Source organism: Pelobates fuscus, chromosome 13 (assembly GCF_036172605.1).
Source record: "Pelobates fuscus isolate aPelFus1 chromosome 13, aPelFus1.pri, whole genome shotgun sequence".
In the NCBI taxonomy this organism is placed as follows: domain Eukaryota; kingdom Metazoa; phylum Chordata; class Amphibia; order Anura; family Pelobatidae; genus Pelobates; species Pelobates fuscus.
The window spans coordinates 10890107-10912847 of record NC_086329.1 but is presented as its reverse complement, the minus strand read 5'-3'; the positions used below and the strand labels follow the sequence as shown (position 1 = coordinate 10912847).

The 22741-nt window shown below is 39.1% G+C and overlaps 1 protein-coding gene across 1 annotated transcript in view; it reads right to left on the bottom strand.

Annotated features, from left to right (window-relative positions):
• Window positions 1-2812: 2812 nt before the first annotated feature.
• Window positions 2813-22741, bottom strand: part of PPM1A (protein phosphatase, Mg2+/Mn2+ dependent 1A) — a 44924-nt gene continuing 24995 nt past the window's right edge. The window contains exons 3-6 of the mRNA XM_063439805.1: window positions 20409-20526; window positions 15244-15355; window positions 6858-6915; window positions 2813-4756 (exon numbers count right to left, since the gene is read on the bottom strand). Coding sequence (XP_063295875.1) covers window positions 4727-4756; window positions 6858-6915; window positions 15244-15355; window positions 20409-20526 — 318 coding nt within the window. The 3' untranslated portion in view covers window positions 2813-4726. The remainder of the gene's footprint in view (window positions 4757-6857; window positions 6916-15243; window positions 15356-20408; window positions 20527-22741) is intronic.

The window sequence follows — 22741 nt, the reverse complement described above, 5'->3', positions numbered from 1 at the left end:
TTAGTGACATTTAAAGTGAACCTGTAATGAAAAATTTCACTTACCAGAAATTGCTCCCATGTACATTTAATACACCATATATCACAAAGAAACATGGTTTATTAAATGTAAGAGCGCCGCTTCACACTCACCTACAGGATATTCTCCACTCCTCCTGGACTGTTCTTTGATTTGCCCGGCGCAAATCTAAGTGATGTTGCCAGCTTCTGAATGACATTTGTTACTATAACAAAGTGATGTCACCTAGCTGGTCCTTATACCCCCCTCCCTCCCATAGTGGTCCTTATACCCCCCCATAGCAACCACAGTGCATGCACAGTGGTTACTATGTGTGGAGAACAGAGGGACCTCCTGTGGGAGGTCGGTTCTCCTCTACCATGTCAGACTATGCCTCAGCACTGACCTAATCTCACAATGTATAGATAGATTATGCTCAATTAATGAGCATAAATTGTTTGGGGCATGACAGGTCCCTATAAACTACACATGAGCTATCAAATTAGAGTGGTGTTGCATAAGTGATGGTGGTGTACTTTTAACAGTAGGTCCACATTAAGAGAAATACAAATAGATAGGAATTTTTTGTTATGTTTAAACAAATTACTTTAGCGTGGAGATCCCTTGAAATGGAATTGTATTATGTAATAAAGTCTGTAAAACACCATTCCATTCATTCTTCCTGGTCTAAAAGAAGTCTGCATTTACTAGAAAGCATGCCTCTACCATACATTACCTCTATCATACACTGAGTGCAGGGGAATTGAGTTTTACCTGCAACCGCTGCTTTTTTGCAGGCTCCTGGCGCTTCAGTTGCCAGGACCCATAAGTGCTGTACTCTTGCGCACCCCTAGTGGTCCTTACTTCCCCCTCCCCTCCCATAATGGTCCATATCCCACCCCCTTCCTCTCATAGTGGTCCTTATCCCCCCCCCCATCCCTCCCATAGTGGTCCTTATCCCCCCCCCCCATCCCTCCCATAGTGGTCCATATACCCCCCCCCTCCCTCCCATAGTGGTCCTTATACCCCCCTCCCTCCCATAGTGGTCCTTATCCCCCCCTCCCTCCCATAGTGGTCCTTATCCCCCCCCTCCCTCCCATAGTGGTCCTTATCCCCCCCCTCCCTCCCATAGTGGTCCTTATCCCCCCCCTCCCTCCCATAGTGGTCCTTATCCCCCCCCTCCCTCCCATAGTGGTCCTTATCCCCCCCCTCCCTCCCATAGTGGTCCTTATCCCCCCCCTCCCTCCCATAGTGGTCCTTATCCCCCCCCTCCCTCCCATAGTGGTCCTTATCCCCCCCCTCCCTCCCATAGTGGTCCTTAACCCACCCCTCCCTCCCATAGCGGTCCTTAACCCACCCCTCCCTCCCATAGCGGTCCTTAACCCACCCCTCCCTCCCATAGCGGTCCTTAACCCACCCCCTCCCTCCCATAGCGGTCCTTAACCCACCCCCTCCCTCCCATAGCGGTCCTTAACCCACCCCCTCCCTCCCATAGCGGTCCTTAACCCACCCCCTCCCTCCCATAGCGGTCCTTAACCCACCCCCTCCCTCCCATAGCGGTCCTTATACCCCCCCCTCCCTCCCATAGTGGTCCTTATACCCCCCCCTCCCTCCCATAGTGGTCCTTAACCCACCCCCTCCCTCCCATAGTGGTCCTTATACCCCCCCTCCCTCCCATAGTGGTCCTTATACCCCCCCCCCCCTCCTATAGTGGTCCTTATAACCCTTTTTTTATTATTATTATTTATTTTATTATTATTTATATATATTTTTTTCGTCCCCCCTCCCTGCTTGATATATGGCAGGGAGGGGGGCTCTCCTTCCCTGGTGGTCCAGTGGCAGTTCAGTGGGGGGGAGAGGGGGGCTGGCAGAGCTGTACTTACCTGTTCTGCAGCTCCTGTCAGCTCTCTCCTCCTCTGCGCCGTCCGTTCTGCTCTTCTGTCAGCTTACACTGTAAGTCTCGCGAGAGCCGCGGCTCTCGCGAGATTTACACTGGGAGCTGACCGAGGTGCTGACCGGACGGCGCAGAGGAGGAGAGAGCTGACAGGAGCTGCAGAACAGGTAAGTACAGCTCTGCCAGCCCCCCTCTCCCCCCAGTCTGTATTATGGCAATGCAAATTGCCATAATACAGACCTTGACTCGAGTATAAGCCGAGTTGGGGTTTTTCAGCCCAAAAAATGGGCTGAAAAACTCGGCTTATACTCGAGTATATACGGTACGTTGATATTTCATTGAATATCTTTATGAAATACTGAAAAGTGAGAGACCGCTTTAAGTTCCACGGTTTTAAAATGGTCTGACTTATCACCACATAGATTTATAATAGAAGTGCTCTTGCCAATTACATTTAAAAGTTGCAGTCACACAAGAATCCTATTGTCATCTTCAGAAAGCCATTGACTGTATTTCAGATCTATTTTGTACAATTATAAGGAAAGCAATGTTTGGGGTTTGTGGCAGCTGCCACTCGTGGGGGTTTAAAGGCTGACTTCTCCAGAAAATGTCAAAAACAAGAGAAACAAACATGTTTTAGATTTAAAACTATAAAGGAGAACTTTATTTAATGAAAACAAGTACCAGCTATGACTTTAAAGTATGGTGGTGACAAAAATAGCCAAGGGGAAACGAAAAAAATTAAATAAATACAAAAAAAAATATGTCCAAAAGGGTTTAATAGTGACTTCTTGAGAATTAACAAAGAACCTGCAAAATTTAGCTTTAACCCCTTAAGGACCAAACTTCTGGAATAAAAGGGAATCATGACATGTCACACAGGTCATGTGTCCTTAAGGGGTTAAAGAAGAGTCGAAAAACCAGCCAGGTTTGAACATTACTGCATAACTTCTGAAACTTCCATCAACCCCATCACATCATTTAAGTAAAACCCCTCCCAACCATGACCAAAATAACAAAAAACATTTTGATCTTCGAAAAGTAATCAGCTTGTAAAGTACTGGATTGAAGGAAAACAAACATTTTTAATCTGAACTTGGGTTAAATGTAAACCTCCAATTACAAACAAACAGTTTTTCCTATACTGCTTTGTTTAAAAACAAAACAGGGTAAGATGGTAAATTAACTGCTTTAGAATCATTTGGGCCCCAATAGTCTTCAAATTTGTTAGACATGCTGGAATAAAAACAGAAGGAATTCTAACTACCAAATGGTGGGAGACATATTTTTTTTTTTTTAAGTTATCTTTTTTTTTTTTTTTTTTTTTTTTTTAAATGATTAACCACATATCAATACAAATACAACATCTTACATGAAGACAAACAGTGCACGCACAGTAGTTTTGTCAACAAAGCTTATATGGAAACATTCCGATTTTGATTTTTAGGGGAAAACAAACAATTCTTTGTCACTTCCATATTCAAGATTCTAAATCAGGCTTTCAAAACCCCAGTAATTAAACATTGTTAACATGCTATACATTTGGATTCACAAATATTGTTTAATCACTAACTTGTCCTATGTAATAAATTGGTCAAGTGGAAAATATACATAAAGTGTTAGATTGTCAGGATTGAAAAGAAGAAAAAAAAAAAAAACATTTTACAAACAGGCAAATTTCAAGCTACACACATGAAGCCTGAAACATCCCTTTTAAATATAGTAAAGTTGCTTTTTTTTCTTCTCTAAAAACACATTGTCAAATTGAGGGGGGAAACAAAACTGGTCCATACCCATTTGAGATATGGGTTTCCACTGTGTAGTAAAATATACAAAAGTGACGTTTTAATAGTATGATAAAAAAAAAAAAAGTACAAAGCAGAAATTACTACTTTAGCATTAGATTTGTTTCTCAAATCAAGCTTTATTGATAAAATGGTATTCAAAACTCTGTAGCAGCAACAGACCCAGCCAGTGTAGTTTTTTTTTTATTTTTTTATTAAAAAGAAAAAAAAAATGATAATGAATAAATCTCTCCACACAAATGATTAGTAAATAAGGTTAAATCTTGGGTACCCATTTGTTCTTAACCCCTTACACATTGAAGCAGTGAAAAATGCACTCCCTACGAGTGTCCAATAGGGCAGTGACTGTGTGGTCAGCTGACATTGCTCATCAGATGCCCCAATATTCTCTAAATCACCACTATGTGAAAATTAAAATAAATTTAAGATCATTGCAGGTTATTCAATGTTTGGGAAAAGAGGGTGGAAAAAACACAAAAATAACAAACACCTGTACATTAAAGTTACAATCTTATTAACAATTCCATAGAGGCCTTGCGGGTTATGTTGCTGCTGCATTTCATATCTAAAACCGCCACATGAAAGTATAGGGTTAGATTATTGTTTGCATGACATAACAAGCCAGACTTCCTGTAACCTTTAGGAGAAATTTGCAGTCCATAATTAAATATGACCATTTTGTACAAGGACAATTGCACTTTACAAAAAAAAATAATAATTAAATCATACAACAGAAATAGCTGGAGTCTGATTTACAATGTGAATTATTGTTTGAAAGTACGTTTACAGAAATTTCTAATTTTACAAAGAAAATATATAAAGTGAGGAAGTGATAGAGAAAGAAATATGAGGAAAGCCAATCTGATTCTCTGCCAGTTGAACTGCTGGGATACCCTGGTGTCACCACGCTCACCCACATCGTTCCCTTCTTTAAATGAGTGTTGAGGATGGGTGCTAAGAAGGACCACTGAGGTTGGGCTGTGTTTTTCATTTGGAGGATGGATGTAAACTCCATGTTTAATGGACAGATTTACCACATATCATCGGTTGAAGCAGAATCCTTTTTTCATAAGGGAGAAGATAAGAAAAAGGATTAAGTTTCATAAAACAAAGTTTACAAAATGCAAAAACAGCAGCACTTTAAAGCACCCAATTCCTCACCTTTATTGTACTAACCACCACAATTAGCTTATAACTGCATTGTCACAGGTAGAGGTTTAAATACAAACTTCAGAGAAGAGACAAATAAGCAGTCCCTTTGTTGGTGCTTTACCAACATGATATATTCACGTACCTGGAGATGACCTTATTAGACACCTCAATGAAGGCCCGGTCCTTATGTCCACTTTTCTTAAGAACTAAGCTACAACGTATATTTCACAAACACATAGCAAAAACAGTCAACTCTGTGCAGCTATCCTTATCCTTTTAATAGTAACTTTAAAGGTGCACAAAAGCGTTCTCATTATCCGAGTCATATGCAGATTACAATACATGCACTCATTATCGGAGTCATATGCAGATTACAATACATGCACCTACTTAAGCAAGATAAATTGCCTGTCTACTGCATCATGATATGAAAGCCATTAAAATATTTCTAGAGGCCAAGTGTTTAGCTTAACAGCCATTAATAAAACACAGGAATAGTGAATCCTGTAGGGGAGATTGCCATTGGTATATAGAACTAGATTTGGACGGACCAACATGCTATATTTGTTTTGCTACTACACACCAGATTTTTCTTACATAGCTGTTGTATATGGCATAGATTCATTGACCTCACAGACAATACTGAGGTACACTGTTAGGTAGCAATTAGACACTGCAGACTAACTCTTCAAAAAGATCACTTCAACCACCTTTCTCAGAAAGCAATGTGACACAGCAACTGTCTCCTCTCAGCCACTCAAATAAAGAAAATAAACATTTAAAGGGACACTATAGTCACCTGAACAACTTTAGCTTAATGAAGCAGTTTTGGTGTATAGAACATGCCCTTGCAGCCTCACTGCTCAATCCTATGTCATTTAGGAGTTAAATCCCTTTGTTTATGAACCCTAGTCACACCTCCCTGCATGTGACTTGCACAGCCTTCCATAAACACTTCCTATAAAGAGAGCCCTATTTAGGCTCTCTTTATTGCAAGTTCTGTTTAATTAAGATTTTCTTATCCCCTGCTATGTTAATAGCTTGCTAGACCCTGCAAGAGCCTCCTGTATGTGATTAAAGTTCAATTTAGAGATTGAGATACAATTATTTAAGGTAAATTACATCTGTTTGAAAGTGAAACCATTTGTTTTTTTTCATGCAGGCTCTGTCAATCATAGCCAGGGGAGGTGTGGCTAGGGCTGCATAAACAGAAACAAAGTGATTTAACTCCTAAATGACAGTGAATTGAGCAGTGAAATTGCAGGGGAATGATCTATACACTAAAACTGCTTTATTTAGCTAAAGTAATTTAGGTGACTATAGTGTTCCTTTAAAATGAAACACTAAAGGGTTTGTTCCGTAACCTCGAAATGCAAGAAAGTATAAGCCAGTAGGCAAAATGTACAGTGAAATGTGAACTCCGAAAATAATGTTTTAGTTTTATTCTTTTTGGATTTCAATTGACTAAAATTCTGAGTTTAGTGAACAAACCTGTAAGAAACATAATGAATGGTCAGCGCAGATATTCCACTTAGTACACTGTTCATTTCACATATTCTGGGCTTAAAATCTCAAGTCCTACACTACTAGTCGAGACTTGAACGTTTCTAGAAACTGCAAGCCAGAAGAGTCCATGGCACACTCACCAGTGGTGAATTTCTACTTGCCAGGACCAACTTTTTAATTGCCAATAGCAAGTGGAAATTTAAGCCTAATAAATTATCTTAGAAAGAGATACTCCACAAAGAGTTATAAATGTATTACCAGTAAGCCTTATAAGAGTAGGCATTTTAACGCAATCCAACTATTTCTAGGTGGAGAAATCACTTATAAGTAATAATGCTATAGACTTAGCATTTTATTTTGTACAATGTAATTAATGTGGATTGTAACCCCCCTTTCCCCTTTTCTTTTTTTCTGTACCCCATGTTTTAAAAATGAAAAATGAATAAAAATGTAACTTGGAAAAAAAAAAAAAAGAAAAAAAATATGTTCAAGGTTATACTCACAGTATCATCATTTCTATATGGATTCAGTTTGTTGTAAACTGCTTCAATCACACTCCGTCTACAAAAAAAAAAAAGGGGAGACAATTTTAATGTATTTAAATTTAATAAAATGTGAATTCACATAGAAAACTATTACAAGGAAAACAAAATTTATTTTTTACACAAGAAGTGTGCTTTTAATAAGTGAATGTATTTCTTTGCAGCTATGCAATCAGAATGTTAAAAAACACTAATATCTGCTAGTTAAAGGGTTCAAGGTAAAATGAAAGCCAAAAGACAGGCGAAGTCACTGATTCACAAATTTTATGTACAAGCATGACAAGCATGGCGGATGGTAGCACTATGCAGGAGCTCCCTAACAAACTACCTTCCCGAGCCTCTTACCGGGGCTCCTGCCGCCCACAAACCGCACCAAACAGGGACTTAATCAGCGAGAAAGACGGGCGGAGCGTTTCGATACCGAAAACCGGAATGCTGCCCGATCAAGGCGAGACAGCGAGGCTGCGGCCTGGTGCCGGCTCCGGGCGGGAGAGACGGCCGGTCTCCCGTCCCCTGCCTGAACCCCCAGCAGGAATACAAAGAGTCCGTCCCTCCTCCCCACTGGACCGGGGGGGATATCCCGGTCCACAAACCCTGGCCACACAGACCAGCAAGGAAAGCATGTAATACAGCCACAAGACATGGCGGGGCAACTGATCCACAAGGTACAGTCAAAATGGCCTCCCAGCCTAGATCAACTAAACGGAGAAACCGCTCTAAAGCACACATATCCCCTGTGGAAGTGTTTGACCAGCTATGTGCAGGCCTCAGGAAAGCCCTGCATAGCCGAGGGGCAACCCACCGACAAGCTGACCCAACAGTGGCCTCGTGGATAAGACCAGCGTCGAGACGCAAATATTATGAGCAGGTACCCCGAGCACCTAAGATGGCAGTCAGGCAACTCTGATACCAGAGGGCCCTGAGAAACACGCGCTCCCACCCGCACACAAGCAACACAGGGACCCTAAAGCAAGCGACGCACACGAAAAAAGCGTCTGACCTCGATCAGCGCAGCACCAAGCACCTCTCCCCGACCAATGCTGCAACACAAGCGGCTAAGAGGCTGCACATCATGAAGAGACTTACTGGAGCTGACCCCAGCAACAGAAACACCGAGCCCTGCGGCCATGATGAGCCTGCAACACTCCGCAGCCGCGCTACAGCACCCGGCCCATGGGGGTCCAGCGAGACGAGGCCCAAAAAGGCGACAACACCAAACCAGACCAACAAAGATACACAAATCACGGAAGGGGGAACCTCCCGAGCACAGGCAGCGCCCGAGATCAAGATACGCCTGGGCACCTAACCGGGACTGTGCAAAGCCTCCGGCAGGAATTGGCTGACCGGGACACTTATCACTGCAGATGAGATAATTGTTCATACCTCATACTGCTCCCACCAGTGACTGGTGACTATGGCCTATTGTTTTTATATGTTTTTTCAGCGAATCTTATTCCAGCGTGTTAAATGTATATTCATCACACAAAGCCCAGATATTGTTATATTGCAAAACAGAATACCACACTACAACTACTCTAGTGAGGTTATTTTAGCTATGTTAATCGTGGTTCACCCCACCCCATGCTAATGTTTTTACTGTTTAACCCGTAATGTCAATGCTTTAGCACGGTTTTAAAATGATTGTCTCGCTGCGGCTCCAGCCCAAAAGCAGCCTGCTCAGACCCACTAAGCGATAGGCAAATGTATAAGATGCAGTAGGGTATTAGGCTACTCAAGCAAGCGTGTTAGACTCCTGTCTCCTACTTATTATAACTCTTGAAGTTACTATGCATGGCATGTCAATTTACTTCCTGCAAATCTCATCTCTTGCTATAGTTAAACGTATTAACTAATCTTCTGACTTACTCAGCGATATTCTAACTATTCAAAAATGTGCCGTTGTACTCTTATGTCACAGATTGTCAGCTTTGAAAGGTCTGTAACTGTTATTGTGGCATTACAGATATGTTTGTACCTCCCTTTACACAATAAAAATAAAGAATATATAAAAAATAAAAAAAGTGACTCGATTTTTAATTTTGTAATTTTTTTTTTTAAATCTTTGATACAACTGGAAGAGAACAGACGAAGCAAGACAATTTTTCACCAAAACAGTTACATCCCAAGTCACCCCATTAATGTCAACCCCGTTTAATGCGTCGTCTATAGATACATAGATCTAAAAACTGGGAAAAGAAGTACGACAAAATTCTCAATGTTTCATTCTGTGATAATAGCTGTTAAACTCATTTGCCCTCTCTGTTCCATCCAGCTTTATCATTAGGTAAAAATAGCTTTGGTCTTACTAAAAGTCTAATTAAGAAATATTAATGAAATACGCAAACTCATTGCCCATGTACAGGCCATGTAGGGACAGCATAAACAATGCTTGGAAGAAGATCTGCGTGTTCAGAATTCACTGGGAAACTTCACCTCGGTTGACATGTTGTCTGTTCTAATCTCATGAGGACTCCAAGCTAAAATCTTAAACTTGCACTTACCGTATATACTCGAGTATAAGACGAGTTTTTCAGCACATTTTTTTGTGCTGAAAAACCCCCACTCGTCTTATACTCGAGTCAATGTCTGTATTATGGCAATTTACATTGCCATAATACAGACAAGGACCGGGGGGCTGGCAGGAAACTGTAACTTACCTTCACAGCAGCTCCTGTCAGCTCCCTTCTCTCTCCTCTGGTCCGTGCAGCTCCCAGGTCAGCTCCCTCTGCAAGTCTCGCGAGAGCCGCGGGGTCAGAGCGTTGCCACGGGTTACCGTGGCAACGCTCCGCGCGGCCGCAAGACTTGCAGAGGGAGCTGCACGGACCAGAGGAGAGAGAAGGGAGCTGACAGGAGCTGCTGTGAAGGTAAGTAACAGCTTCCTGCCAGCCCCCCACCTACAGCCCATCCACTGGACCACCAGGGAGTGAGAGCCCCCCTCCCTGGCCAGCTAACATGCAGGGAGGGGGGACGAAAAATAAATAAATATATATTAATAATACAAAAATAGTAATAAAATAAAAAAAATAATATTAAAATAATAATTAAATAAGAAAAAAGCGCACACACACACTCGGGGCGCGCACACACACACACTCGGGACTCGGCACACACACTGCATTCATTATATACACACACACCTTAAATATTCAATTAATATAATTTTTTTAGGATCTAATTTTATTTAGAAATGTACCAGTAGCTGCTGCATTTCCCACCCTAGTCTTATACTCGAGTCAATACGTTTTCCCAGTTTTTTGGGGTAAAATTAGGGGCCTCGGCTTATACTCGAGTATATACGGTATATCCAATTAATCTTCCTCTAAGATTTTGCAGGACTGGATAACAAAAAATAAAACCAAACACCTGTATCTTGCAACAAACTAGGGAAAAAAAAAATCCTTCTTGACCCCAGAATAGCAGTAAGATAACTCTTTGGATCAAAAGGCTATTATCCCACTAATAAAAAAATATATCCCTGTATATTATGTGTTTGCAAGTATTTATCCAATTGTTATTTAGACACCTGTATAGACTGAAAACCACCTGTTTAGGCAGAGGATTCCACATCCTTATGGATATTACGGTTAAAAAAAACAAAAACAAAAAACGAACGAACAAACAAAAAAAAATAACTTTCCCTTAAAATTGGAATCTCCTTTCTACGAGTCTAAATGCGTGACCTTGTGTCCTATGTATAGACCTGTTTATGAATAGATTTCCAGAAAATGGTTTGTATTGGCCCCGAATATATTTGAATAATGCTACCATATCCTGCCATTTTTCCCAAACTAAAGCAGTTTAAATGTGTTAACCTTTGGTTATAACTAAAATGTTCCAATCCTTTTATCAATTTTGTAGTCCACTTCCACACTTTTATTTGTACCATAACAGCCTTTTTTAGAACAGGTACAGAACAGCGTATTCAAGGTGTGGTCTTACCGGTGATTTATAAAGAGGCAAAATTCTATTCTCATTCTGAGAATGAAAGACCCTATTTATACATACCTAGAGAGGCGGGGCTTGGGAAACTATGGTTAATTTAAAAATGTTGTAACATACTCATGAGACATGCTAGTGTGGGTGGATTAATTTTGAAGGGGAGGGCAGTATAAAGCAGCTTGTGTTGTTGAGTAACGGACACTTTATGCATAATTAGTTTGAGCAAATAATCAGGAAAGTGATGGAGCATGCTGTCATTTGTTCAGAACATTGCTGAGTCACTTGAACGCTAGCATGATTATACCTTGCAAGCTCCATTCCCTGTAAACCATGCCCTGCTTTATGATAAAATGTACACACAGGACTCACACGGTTACATAAACCCCCATAAATACCATGTGGGTTTCCGGAAGACCCATGTTACTCTGTCTTTAACCCACCTTGTAGATTATTGTTCATTACAATACTAAAATCACAGCATGTAGAGTTTTTAAACTATTTAACCGCTTAAGGACCAAACTTCTGGAATAAATGGGAATCATAGCATGTCACACATGTCATGTGTCCTTAAGGGGTTAAAGCAAACCTGTCACCATTGTACTTATGCAAAAAAATAAATCCAAAATTCCGATGTGTTTACATTCTCACTAAGCACCATAACAACTTTATATGTTTCTAAAGTTGATAATACAGAGCACTGTGTACCCACAATCATGAGTGAGAGTGGCTTATAATTGCCCACCAAACCTGGAACACCAAGTTTCACGCTACCTATTCCTTTTGTTATGACTGCCTCATGCCAAACACACAACTGAACAGTAAACAGCGCTCTGTGCATTATGCCATTAACCTCTGCTGATGGGAGAATTAAAAGCAGACCCCACATATCACAATGGAATGTTCTGATTAGTGAAGCCCCATCCTGGTCTGGGAGGGGTCTGCCTGCTACGGACTCTCACTGTGAAATTGTCCATACTTGCACAAATACTAAATATATATATATTTAAATATATTTGTTATGTATTAACTGTACATGTAATGTGACATTTCATGCAAATAACATTACCGAACCTTTAAAATAAAGTTAAAATGTTACCCTGTAGCAGAAGACAAAATTAAAGATCTCCATTTAGAAATCAGATACTAAGTCACCTAATTTTGCCAACTTGCAAAGAATCAAAAGCCAAAAACAAAACAAAGGACAAAAAACTAACAAACATCTAAATAAATAAGTTCATGCACATATATCATCTGCACTCTCCAGGCATTACTGAATGTAACCCATTGCTGGTGTCAGTTACTCCAATCTCCCATACTCCTCCACTCCCCCTTTTAATGCTCCCATGAGTGGCTGGAGGCAGAGACAGCAGTAGGCCGCACAAGTCTGGATATTATGTGTGTGAGATACATCAGGATAAAGGAGAAAGACAGAATTCGATTTTTACATAAATCTGAGGAAAAGGGCGTTTTTCTAACAGATTTGAGATTTATAATGCCATTGAAGGAGGAAAAAAAAAATGCCAATAAAAACATCAATTAGCATACTATAAAAACATATTACACAGACACGATGAAGTGAGTAGGAAACCTTCACCAAACCACTACAAAAACATACTAAGAAACATGCCACCATTAAAAGTAGACTTGTACTTGAATATTCCAAGTAAAACCCATACTGCTCTGATGATTTCGTCTCCATTTTGGGATGAACATGAGCCTTGAGTTCTATTTTCACATATTATCAGTGCTGTTTTAATACATCAATGAGGGGGAACAAAATAACCAGCTGCTCTATCAGTCGGATATCAAAACGTACATTAGAAACACTAGTCTTCACTTCTAATTAAAAAGAGTGTGGCATCGAAATGGTCCAAGGTAGGAAATAGTCTCCAGCGTTACATTAAGCTAAAGAAAACCAGCATGCCAGCTACTATTAGTTGTCATTATCAAGATTAAGTCAGATGAGTGGGACCTACACACTGTATACTTTTATTAGTCTCTAATAACACTACCAGACTATTTTGCCACTGGGCAGTTTGTTCAATAACATTTGCAGTACCAAAGTTAATCGTGATTCTCAATAGCCTGGTCCTTGGCGGGTTCACAGGACACCAAACCCTTCTTCACATATGTGCAGGATTTTCCTTCTGCATACTTCTCTATAACTTATCCTGCTGTAGCAATGCACAGTTCAGAACTTTAGTTGACAATCTGTGGTCTATCTCCAAATTATATTATAAGTCAATACTCACTTCATATTAAATATATATGAATATTGTCAGCATATTCTACTGTGCCATTGTAATCTGTTGGCATTATATGCATGTATCTTCCTTTCTACAGAGAAATAGCACTGAGACAAAGTGGGAGAGGAGCCGAGGGATGTAATGGAGGGAGAGCGGTTTCTTTTCATAAGGCGGCAACTGACATGAATAGCAGAAGAGGTCGGATTCTGAATCCCACATGGTAAGGAGAATGGTGAATATGTAACCAACACATATATACTAATAGCGAGTGTCTATTGTGATGAAACTACCCTGTTTATTCGGGACTGACTTTTTTGGTTCGGTAGTTAAAACTACCAAACACCAACTATCCCCCTGGCTCATTAACTTCAAAGAGAACAGTGGATTAAGAGCTCTCCCTGTGTGGCAGCCGTTCGTATAGTCCAACGCCACGTGCAGAAGAAAACGGCGGCCATCTTGGGAGGCAGGAGGGACTTGGTCGTTGAGTGTCTGGAACTAAAATCGGACACTCGACTTCCCGAACACCAGTCAAACTTTTACGAATGCCTGCTTCCTTTTCCCGAACAGCCAGGAGAGCGCTGTTCGGTAGTTTTGTTCCCACTAACTAGGGGAACAAACGCTAAGAGCCAGGGGGTACTGTTCGTGTATTTGTTCGGTTTCAAGACTTTCCGAAAAAGATCGACTGCACAACCTAAACTCATGGAGCTATATCTGGGAAGGAGCCTTGTGTGCAGTCGGTCAAATTAAGACATCCATAGAATTCCAAAACCCCTGAACTGATCTGGGTGATTTTTGGATATGTTGGTCAGGGCTATCAGGGGATATGTGTTTTGGGGGTTCTTTTTACATTTTATGGAAATGTGTTTTTTCTGCCTGGAGATAATGGAGTTATTACAGTATTTGGCTCAATTATCTCCCAGGCAGAGAGGAATGATTGTGTGATGTATAGGTGGTGTCATACTTTGTAACCTTGTTGTAATTGGTTGTTAACTTTGTGTTGGAGTCCCACATAAGGTCCATTTGGGAGTGTGTTGCATAAAGGCCAGTGTGGCACCATTAAACTTAATTCCTGTTGTACCCTTCATCTAGTCTAGGCTGATGTTTGGGTAACTGTCTACTTGCTGGGGAGAAACTACCTGATGCATTCGTCTGGGAACCATTCAAATCTACATCCGAACTGCAAGCTATAATCACTCAGGCTTCAGCAGTTCAGGAGGAAATAGGCGAACGGGTATCTACAATACCAGCGTTCATAACATCTATGCTGCAGCTTGCGAGGACAAGTGTATTTATATTATCAATAGTAATTAGGTTGTTGCCAGTGAATTTTGTTACATAATTTACTATTTAATATGAAGGGAAAAAAAAGTTAAATACATCTGGATGTGCTGTGCATTCCTGGGTGCAGGACTTCAGAGATAATTACAAGACAAACTTGGATTCACGTATTACATGGGACACTATAGGCACCCAGACCACTTCATTTCATCGTAGAGTCACTGCCCCCTTAGTCCTGCAATGTAAAACACCCGGTACAAAAACTACGGCTAGTGGCTCTCCACCAGACAGCCACTAGAGGTGCTTCCTGACAACGCTAGACATCCTCACGCACTGCATTAGGACATCCAGAGTATGAAAACCCCAAAGGAATGCATTGAGGCAATGCTTTCCTATGGAAAAGGCCAATGAGCACACGGCGCTCGCCACACATGCACGTTACCTCCCTCCCTCTCCCCAGTCAGCTGACTTAGGAGGAGGCACAGCATGGATTTTGTAAGTGACTAAAGCATTCTTTAACATGTTTTACATCGCCAGGGTGGGGGCTGAGGAATACATCTTTGTATTCGGAACATTAAAGTGTTTTTTTTTTTTTTTTGAGTAGAATAACTGACCAAGTTCAGATTCATATTTGTACACATGATTACATGCTGCTCGTGGTTTCAGTATTTTTTCTTTGTGCTGGAGTTGTTCTATGATAATTTTTATACAAAAAATAAATTATATTTGTGCATCACTTTGAGTCTGGCCCAGTATAATATTTTAAATAATTCAGATGCTCACACAAAGAAATACATTTTGATATGCAGATGTATTTTTTACAGTGGAATAATGTTCCCTACACACAATCTAAATCCAATAACAAATTATTCAGGTTAACTCACTTGCTTGCCAATTCTCCCCCAGGTGGGAGGTTAGGGATGGTCTCAGTGGCTAGCGTACGCATCACGTGGACTAAGTCTGGTACACCTTCTTCACCCTGCTTCTTTATGATTTCTAGGAATCAGAAGTACTTGTTTTGTAAGTGCTATTCAAATGCAAACACAAATCCACCATTACAGAACATTCACAGATACATTTCTTTTATTTTGGAAAGGTAAAAAAATAAAATAAATGGGAATCTGGGTGTACATTGTTAAATAAATGCAAAGCATATAGTATATCCTGTGTTTAAAACACAAAAACAAGACCTGGATAAAAAACAAAACAAAAAAAAAACCTTTGCTATCATGTTTGTTCACACACCTACCTCCAATGCTACAGTATCAGACCGCTATAAGTTTTGTGGCGTATTCGCACACCTACTATACGCATACCAGCACTCCAACCAACTCAAACCCCCCACTGTTTAATGAATCATAAGCGGAATCAGCCCTTAGAAATTAGAAACCATTATTCTGAATAAAATGCAAAGATCTCAGACTTTTGTTTTCCAAATTCTTTTATTGTATTATTTTAACATCTAGTTGGATCTACACGGTTCTACTGCTGATTAAAGCCTATACAAAAAGAAAAAAATTCTATTTAGCTTAATCTTGACAATTCACAACGTTAAGATGTGGATTACATTTAACATACAATCGCCACTAAACTAATACATTAGTATAAAACTATAGCGGACACTCTGCATAATACAGATCACAAGTCAGAATACTATAACTTACAGTATATGCTCACTAATACTTCAATTCAAATTATGTTAAACACTAGAGAGAGAAAAAAACAGTTTAACCCTTTAACACAAGGTTAGGATAGATCTTTATTAGCGGCGTATGCATTTAAACTTCTAATATTCAATGTCTGTATTAAATATTGATTATGCTTTGGATATTTTAAGTGTAACAAAATTATTTTTTTTCGGTTTCTTTTATTTATTTTATTAGGTCTTAATCTATAAAACTAAACAGAACCAGTCTTACTCTAAATGGATAGAAAAAGTTGATTAAAAATATTGACTGGAAAAAAAAAATGATTTGTGGCACATTCATTTTAACTAGGTAGTCATTAAAAATGTTTTTAGAATTCATAACTCTTAACCTATGAACAGTGTAAAACTTTAAGACTTTTTTTTTTAGAAAGAAAATTGCACCAGTTTTACATTCATAAGTAGACAAAACAAACAAAGTTGTATTGTAGTACAAAAAAAAGTGCAATTTCATATTCCTTATTAGAAACAATTCAATTCATAGAATGCTACTCCGAGGGAACAAAATATATAAATTACAGCCTTAATTACAAATGTGGCTTATGTATAAAAACTATACATTCAGTTAGACTACGTGGAACCTGTATATTAACATTTTGATGTCCATTACATTTTAATAAACGTCTAATTGTGCTATTTTGGCACAAAGGCATAAATCACCTAATATAAAACTTGTCCTAAAGCTGTATTTTACGTTTCCGATATGGTATGCAGAATAAGTGTTTAACTGATGTTACTTACAGTGTAATATTCACTCATATGTGCACTACAAGCAGGTTTGTATTCACCATATCACAACAGGTACATTAAATCATTGCTATCTCTTTGGCCATTACGTTCTACTTATATAGATTAAGCTCGCAAAACAATTTATTAAAACTTAAAATTATATAAAATATATACTTTTTTTTTTTTTTTTTTACAGACCTTAACAGTAAAGTCCACTCCAATAAAAACAAATGCAATAATAAAACTATTTTTAATTATCTATGTTTAATTGTTTGCCCTAAAAATGTTACATTTGAAATTTTGCCAGCTGACTGGATGCTACAGTTGTGAATCATCAATGCATGACTATCGTAAAAAACAAAAATATAATAGAAATATCTTACATATAAGTGAATATGCACTCATACGGTGAATTGTAGAAGTGAATGCAAAATTCAGGCCAAATTGGATACACTGGGATATTTCTCTAAATCTGCAATGGTGAAAGCATGAATATTCTTCTAAATATTTTTCATTTCACTATTTAATAAAAACACCCCCACGATTGAACAAAATATGGTACATATCTAGACATATGCATATTATAAGACGCGTGCCCGCTCACATTCTGTAAGGACACAATATATGAATGGACACTCCAGGAGACAGCTGACAACAAGCATTTTAAAGCTTTGGTCAAACTGTTTTGCATTCTCAATTTGTAATTTCTCAAACGCAAATGGTTTGCAACACACTGCATCTCCACCCAACCATCTCCATTCTAAAATATGTCAGTCTTGCTAGTATTACGGTCATACAGATCCACTTCCAGATCCTCCCGCCTAACCTGCAATATCCAATAACACAGCTTCACATACCATGAAGAAGAGCTTGTTGGGAGTTGATTTTTAGTTCAGCCAACAGCTTTCAAAAAAGTATAAAGTGAATAATAGACATAGAAGCCCCTATTCGGATTAGCCCCTCCCAATAGGTTGTATTAGACAAGCAGGAAGTGTGACAGATATAGGTGAGACTCTTCTATAAATGGATTCTACTAGAGCTCAACATTACTGCTGTGCAAACAGCTATCCATGGGCTATGGGTTTGCTGTGTTACCTGCTGAAGTGGACAAAACCCTGAAGGTTGGTGATGTAAAGTTTTGTTTTCTTAAAGCATTTCCACTTATAGAACTTCAGTTAACAGGGAGGGGAGAACTGATTACATCAAATATGTAGAGAAAGTGCCTATTCACTGTGTGGCAATGTACTGGATCTATAACACTTTTAAAAACTGTTGCATTAAATTATGTCAGTCAAACAGTAAAGAACATTGAATATTAGTCAATAAATGTTTATTTAATAGTAAATTACAGAAAAAAAAGTATCTACATACTCCAAACTTTGTCAGTTTTATTTAATCTTAAATTATGTCCTGTACATGAACATAAAATAGCTCCAATTACAGGAAGAGAAGTGGAGTAAGTGAGGCAGGATCTAGCAGACACGTGGTGCCTTGTATATCTGGCCCCATAATCAGGAATTGTATTTATACTATCTAGAGGCACTTTATAAATGGTAGGCATTTTGGTTTTTTACTGTTCCGTTCCAGTTTGTTTATAAAATGGTTTCTAGTGAACGTGGACCTCATGTGTGCCCACTGTTCTGCATCATCTGGCAGCACACACACAACACATCCAGTTCCTATAAAGCAGATATATGGGAAGCAGAGCATTGCAGCTTATCATTGCTCAGTGGTATTACATACAGAGCAGATATATGGGAAGCAGAGCATTGCAGCTTATCATTGCTCAGTGGTATTACATACAGAGCAAATATATGGGAAGCAGAGCATTGCAGCTTATCATTGCTCAGTGGTATTACATACAGAGCAGATATATGGGAAGCAGAGCATTGCAGCTTATCATTGCTCAGTGGTATTACATACAGAGCAAATATATGGGAAGCAGAGCATTGCAGCTTATCATTGCTCAGTGGTATTACATACAAAGCAGATATATGGGAAGCAGAGCATTGCAGCTTATCATTGCTCAGTGGTATTACATACAGAGCAGATATATGGGAAGCAGAGCATTGCAGCTTATCATTGCTCAGTGGTATTACATACAAAGCAGATATATGGGAAGCAGAGCATTGCAGCTTATCATTGCTCAGTGGTATTACATACAAAGCAGATATATGGGAAGCAGAGCATTGCAGCTTATCATTGCTCAGTGGTATTACATACAGAGCAGATATATGGGAAGCAGAGCATTGCAGCTTATCATTGCTCAGTGGTATTACATACAGAGCAGATATATGGGAAGCAGAGCATTGCAGCTTATCATTGCTCAGTGGTATTACATACAGAGCAGATATATGGGAAGCAGAGATTTGCAGCTTATCATTGCTCAGTGGTATTACATACAGAGCAGATATATGGGAAGCAGAGCATTGCAGCTTATCATTGCTCAGTGGTATTACATACAGAGCAGATATATGGGAAGCAGAGCATTGCAGCTTATCATTGCTCAGTGGTATTACATACAGAGCAAATATATGGGAAGCAGAGCATTGCAGCTTATCATTGCTCAGTGGTATTACATACAAAGCAGATATATGGGAAGCAGAGCATTGCAGCTTATCATTGCTCAGTGGTATTACATACAGAGCAGATATATGGGAAGCAGAGCATTGCAGCTTATCATTGCTCAGTGGTATTACATACAGAGCAAATATATGGGAAGCAGAGCATTGCAGCTTATCATTGCTCAGTGGTATTACATACATAGCAGATATATGGGAAGCAGAGCATTGCAGCTTATCATTGCTCAGTGGTATTACATACAGAGCAAATATATGGGAAGCAGAGCATTGCAGCTTATCATTGCTCAGTGGTATTACATACATAGCAGATATATGGGAAGCAGAGCATTGCAGCTTATCATTGCTCAGTGGTATTACATACAGAGCAAATATATGGGAAGCAGAGCATTGCAGCTTATCATTGCTCAGTGGTATTACATACATAGCAGATATATGGGAAGCAGAGCATTGCAGCTTATCATTGCTCAGTGGTATAACATACAGAACAGAATCAGCCACTGAGATGTGGTGATGCCACACTGACACTGAAAAGGGCTTTCTATAATAGCACAATTATAGCTAGGGTAGCTAAAATAATCTTTTGAACGGTTTAAACTGATTTAGCTAAAATAATTTTCAGTATCTACTGCACTTTAGATCCAGTTTGGATTAAAACAAAGAACAAAACACAAGTTGCTAAAACTCAGATTAGCAACACTTGAACAAATTGGGGAGATTATGGAAAGAACCAATAATTAAACTTAATCTAACACCTCACAGTGTTCAGTTTATTAGAGAGAGAATGAGAACATAACTTTCTAAATAGCTGCTCTGTCACCTACAGGTTTGATGTGAGTAAATTGCGTTCATGTAATAAAGATAATGCATTTTATCATAAAATATAAATTTATATACACAAGATTGCGGTCAGGAAGATACATCTTTCTTGAAGTGCCATGTGCATTTAACATTACAAATGGCACTTAATGGCGTAATTGAAACAAAACAAAAACAAAACATTTACTAGGTTACTTAGTTTGGTTAAATGATCCACCTTCTACTCTGCTTTCCAGGTACTTGTCCAGCTCTGCCTCTCTCTTCACAGCCTCTGGGGATACTTTTGGTGCACTTGGAAAACAGATCAAGATGACACTCATGTTGTCTCGACTTCCCTGATGAAAGAAAACAATATTACCAAAATGATCTCCGGAGTAGTATCAGAACATTGAAAGAAAACTGACCATTTGTACCACTAAAGGAACACTCCCACCTCCAAGCCTTCAGCTTATTGAATTTTTTATGGAGGCAGCATTTACCAGGTTTCCAAACCGTTTACCGCGGACGTTAAACCATCCATGCCCAACAGCTGCCCCACTGGCTTTCATCCCTCTGCCCCTGCAGTTTGCGGCCTCGTGCGTGCATGTGATTTTAAATCATGCGCACAAGTCGTCTATCTCCTTGTTCTATTCTCTGTCCTTTGCACCGGTCAGTCAATACAGAGGCAGTAAGCAGAGTGGGAGATTAGACAGTTCTGCGCTTTTTGCATTTTATTAAAATTTTGCTTTTGTTTGTTGCAGCTTTAGCGCCTTGATCATATTTTTTAATGTATGCAATTTTTCGCTGCTGTAACAGACAATCTTTCCGTGACTTTTGCACCGGAAAATCCCATAAAGGAACCCTGGCTAATGGACCACATTGTAACCTCACATTCTGGGGCGAAATTGATGATTTGGACCATGTAACATTACTATACAACTATTATTGTTACCGCATGTCTTCACCCAGTCACTGAGAGTGGACCCTGACCCGCTTTGTTACAGTATGTATTTTTTTTTTCTGTTACCTACATTGTAAATTTACGAAAACCAAAAATAAAGCATTTTGGTTTTACCTAAAATGGAATTTTCCTGTAAATTTAGTCGTCTTTCATAAAATGGATCACTTTGTGAAAATGTTGACACTTTACACCAAACAAAATATATGAAGATTACAGATCAAAAAGACTTTTCAGAACACTGATAAATCTGTCACAAAGTAAGTTTGTGGATGCGTGGACACAGTTTACTTTACGCAACAAGTCTAATGATGTGCTCACACTGCGCTTCCGAGGACACTAGTGTACAAAACCCAGAATGACAGGACAGGAACCAGAAATCAGAACTGTTGCTGTATTCTAAAGACATCTTTCTTGCTCGTTGTTCATACCATTAAAAACGGCCATGTTTCTCAAAAACACAACTGTCAATATCTTGCAAAGGTTTCTGACAGTTCTGGTTTATCAAGCTTTTTACATATGAAAGATTTTAGGTGGTCTAAAACTTCCAGAAACTCATGTGATGTCCATACGACACTAAGGTACAGCGATTTATGGAATAGAATCAGCACTACAAAAAATGTTCTATGGAAAGTTATTGAATCAACCAGATTGCCTGCTCACTTCCTTGTCTTAAACATGCTAACTTCTTGAAATAAAAAAAGTAATCTTAATTTTGGTTGGATGTTTTCGCTTTGTAAATGCATAATCTATGCAATGCTTTAAAGAATGGACCTTTATTTTTTAGGACCTGTGCAGCATCAGATGAAACGAAAATATGTAAAAAAAAAAAAAAAAAATCCTACACAAATGAAAGATGACAATGGTGGACCTTTTCAATGCAAATAAACCCTTACTTTGATTTTCCGCACACATTAAGACTATAAGGAGAGTCTCAAATATCAAAAAGGTTTTCTGTACAGAGTTTAACTTTATAGGAGGTTTTATGGCTCTCACTCAAAAGAGGTTAAACAGCATAAATGAAAAGAGCAGTATAGTGTCAGGAATACAAAAATGTATACCTGTCACAAGTTGTCAAACCACCATTTAGGTCCCCCTCCCCATTTCTCGGAAAAGGAATTTTATACATTAAAAAGTGTGCAGAGACAGGCAGGCGCCTGAGCAACTACAATAAGCTGTCATTTCGGTGACTATAGTGTCCCTTTAAAAGACAACTTTTTTCCCTATTCTAGGCAGGCTTGGTCGAATTCAGTATTTACACTTACTAACAACTCGACATCTTCAGTTGGAATATGACTGGAGTAATTTGCCAGTCTGCCTTTAGCTTACAGTCAGAGTTAGCATAAGCTTAAATCTGTCAAACATTCACCCTGATTTTTATTACTCTATCTTGATAGTGTGTGTGTGTATATGTATATATACATATACACACACACACACACACACATATATACATATATATATACACAATGTAAACCTTTTCTACATTAGTGAATATGTGGTGGTTCTGCATTAGGGATCGGCCGATATTGATTTTCTTTAGAGCCCAAGCAAATGAGTTAAAAACCCTTTTTATACTCCTTATTCTAGCACCAAGGTTCCTCAGTGCTGTC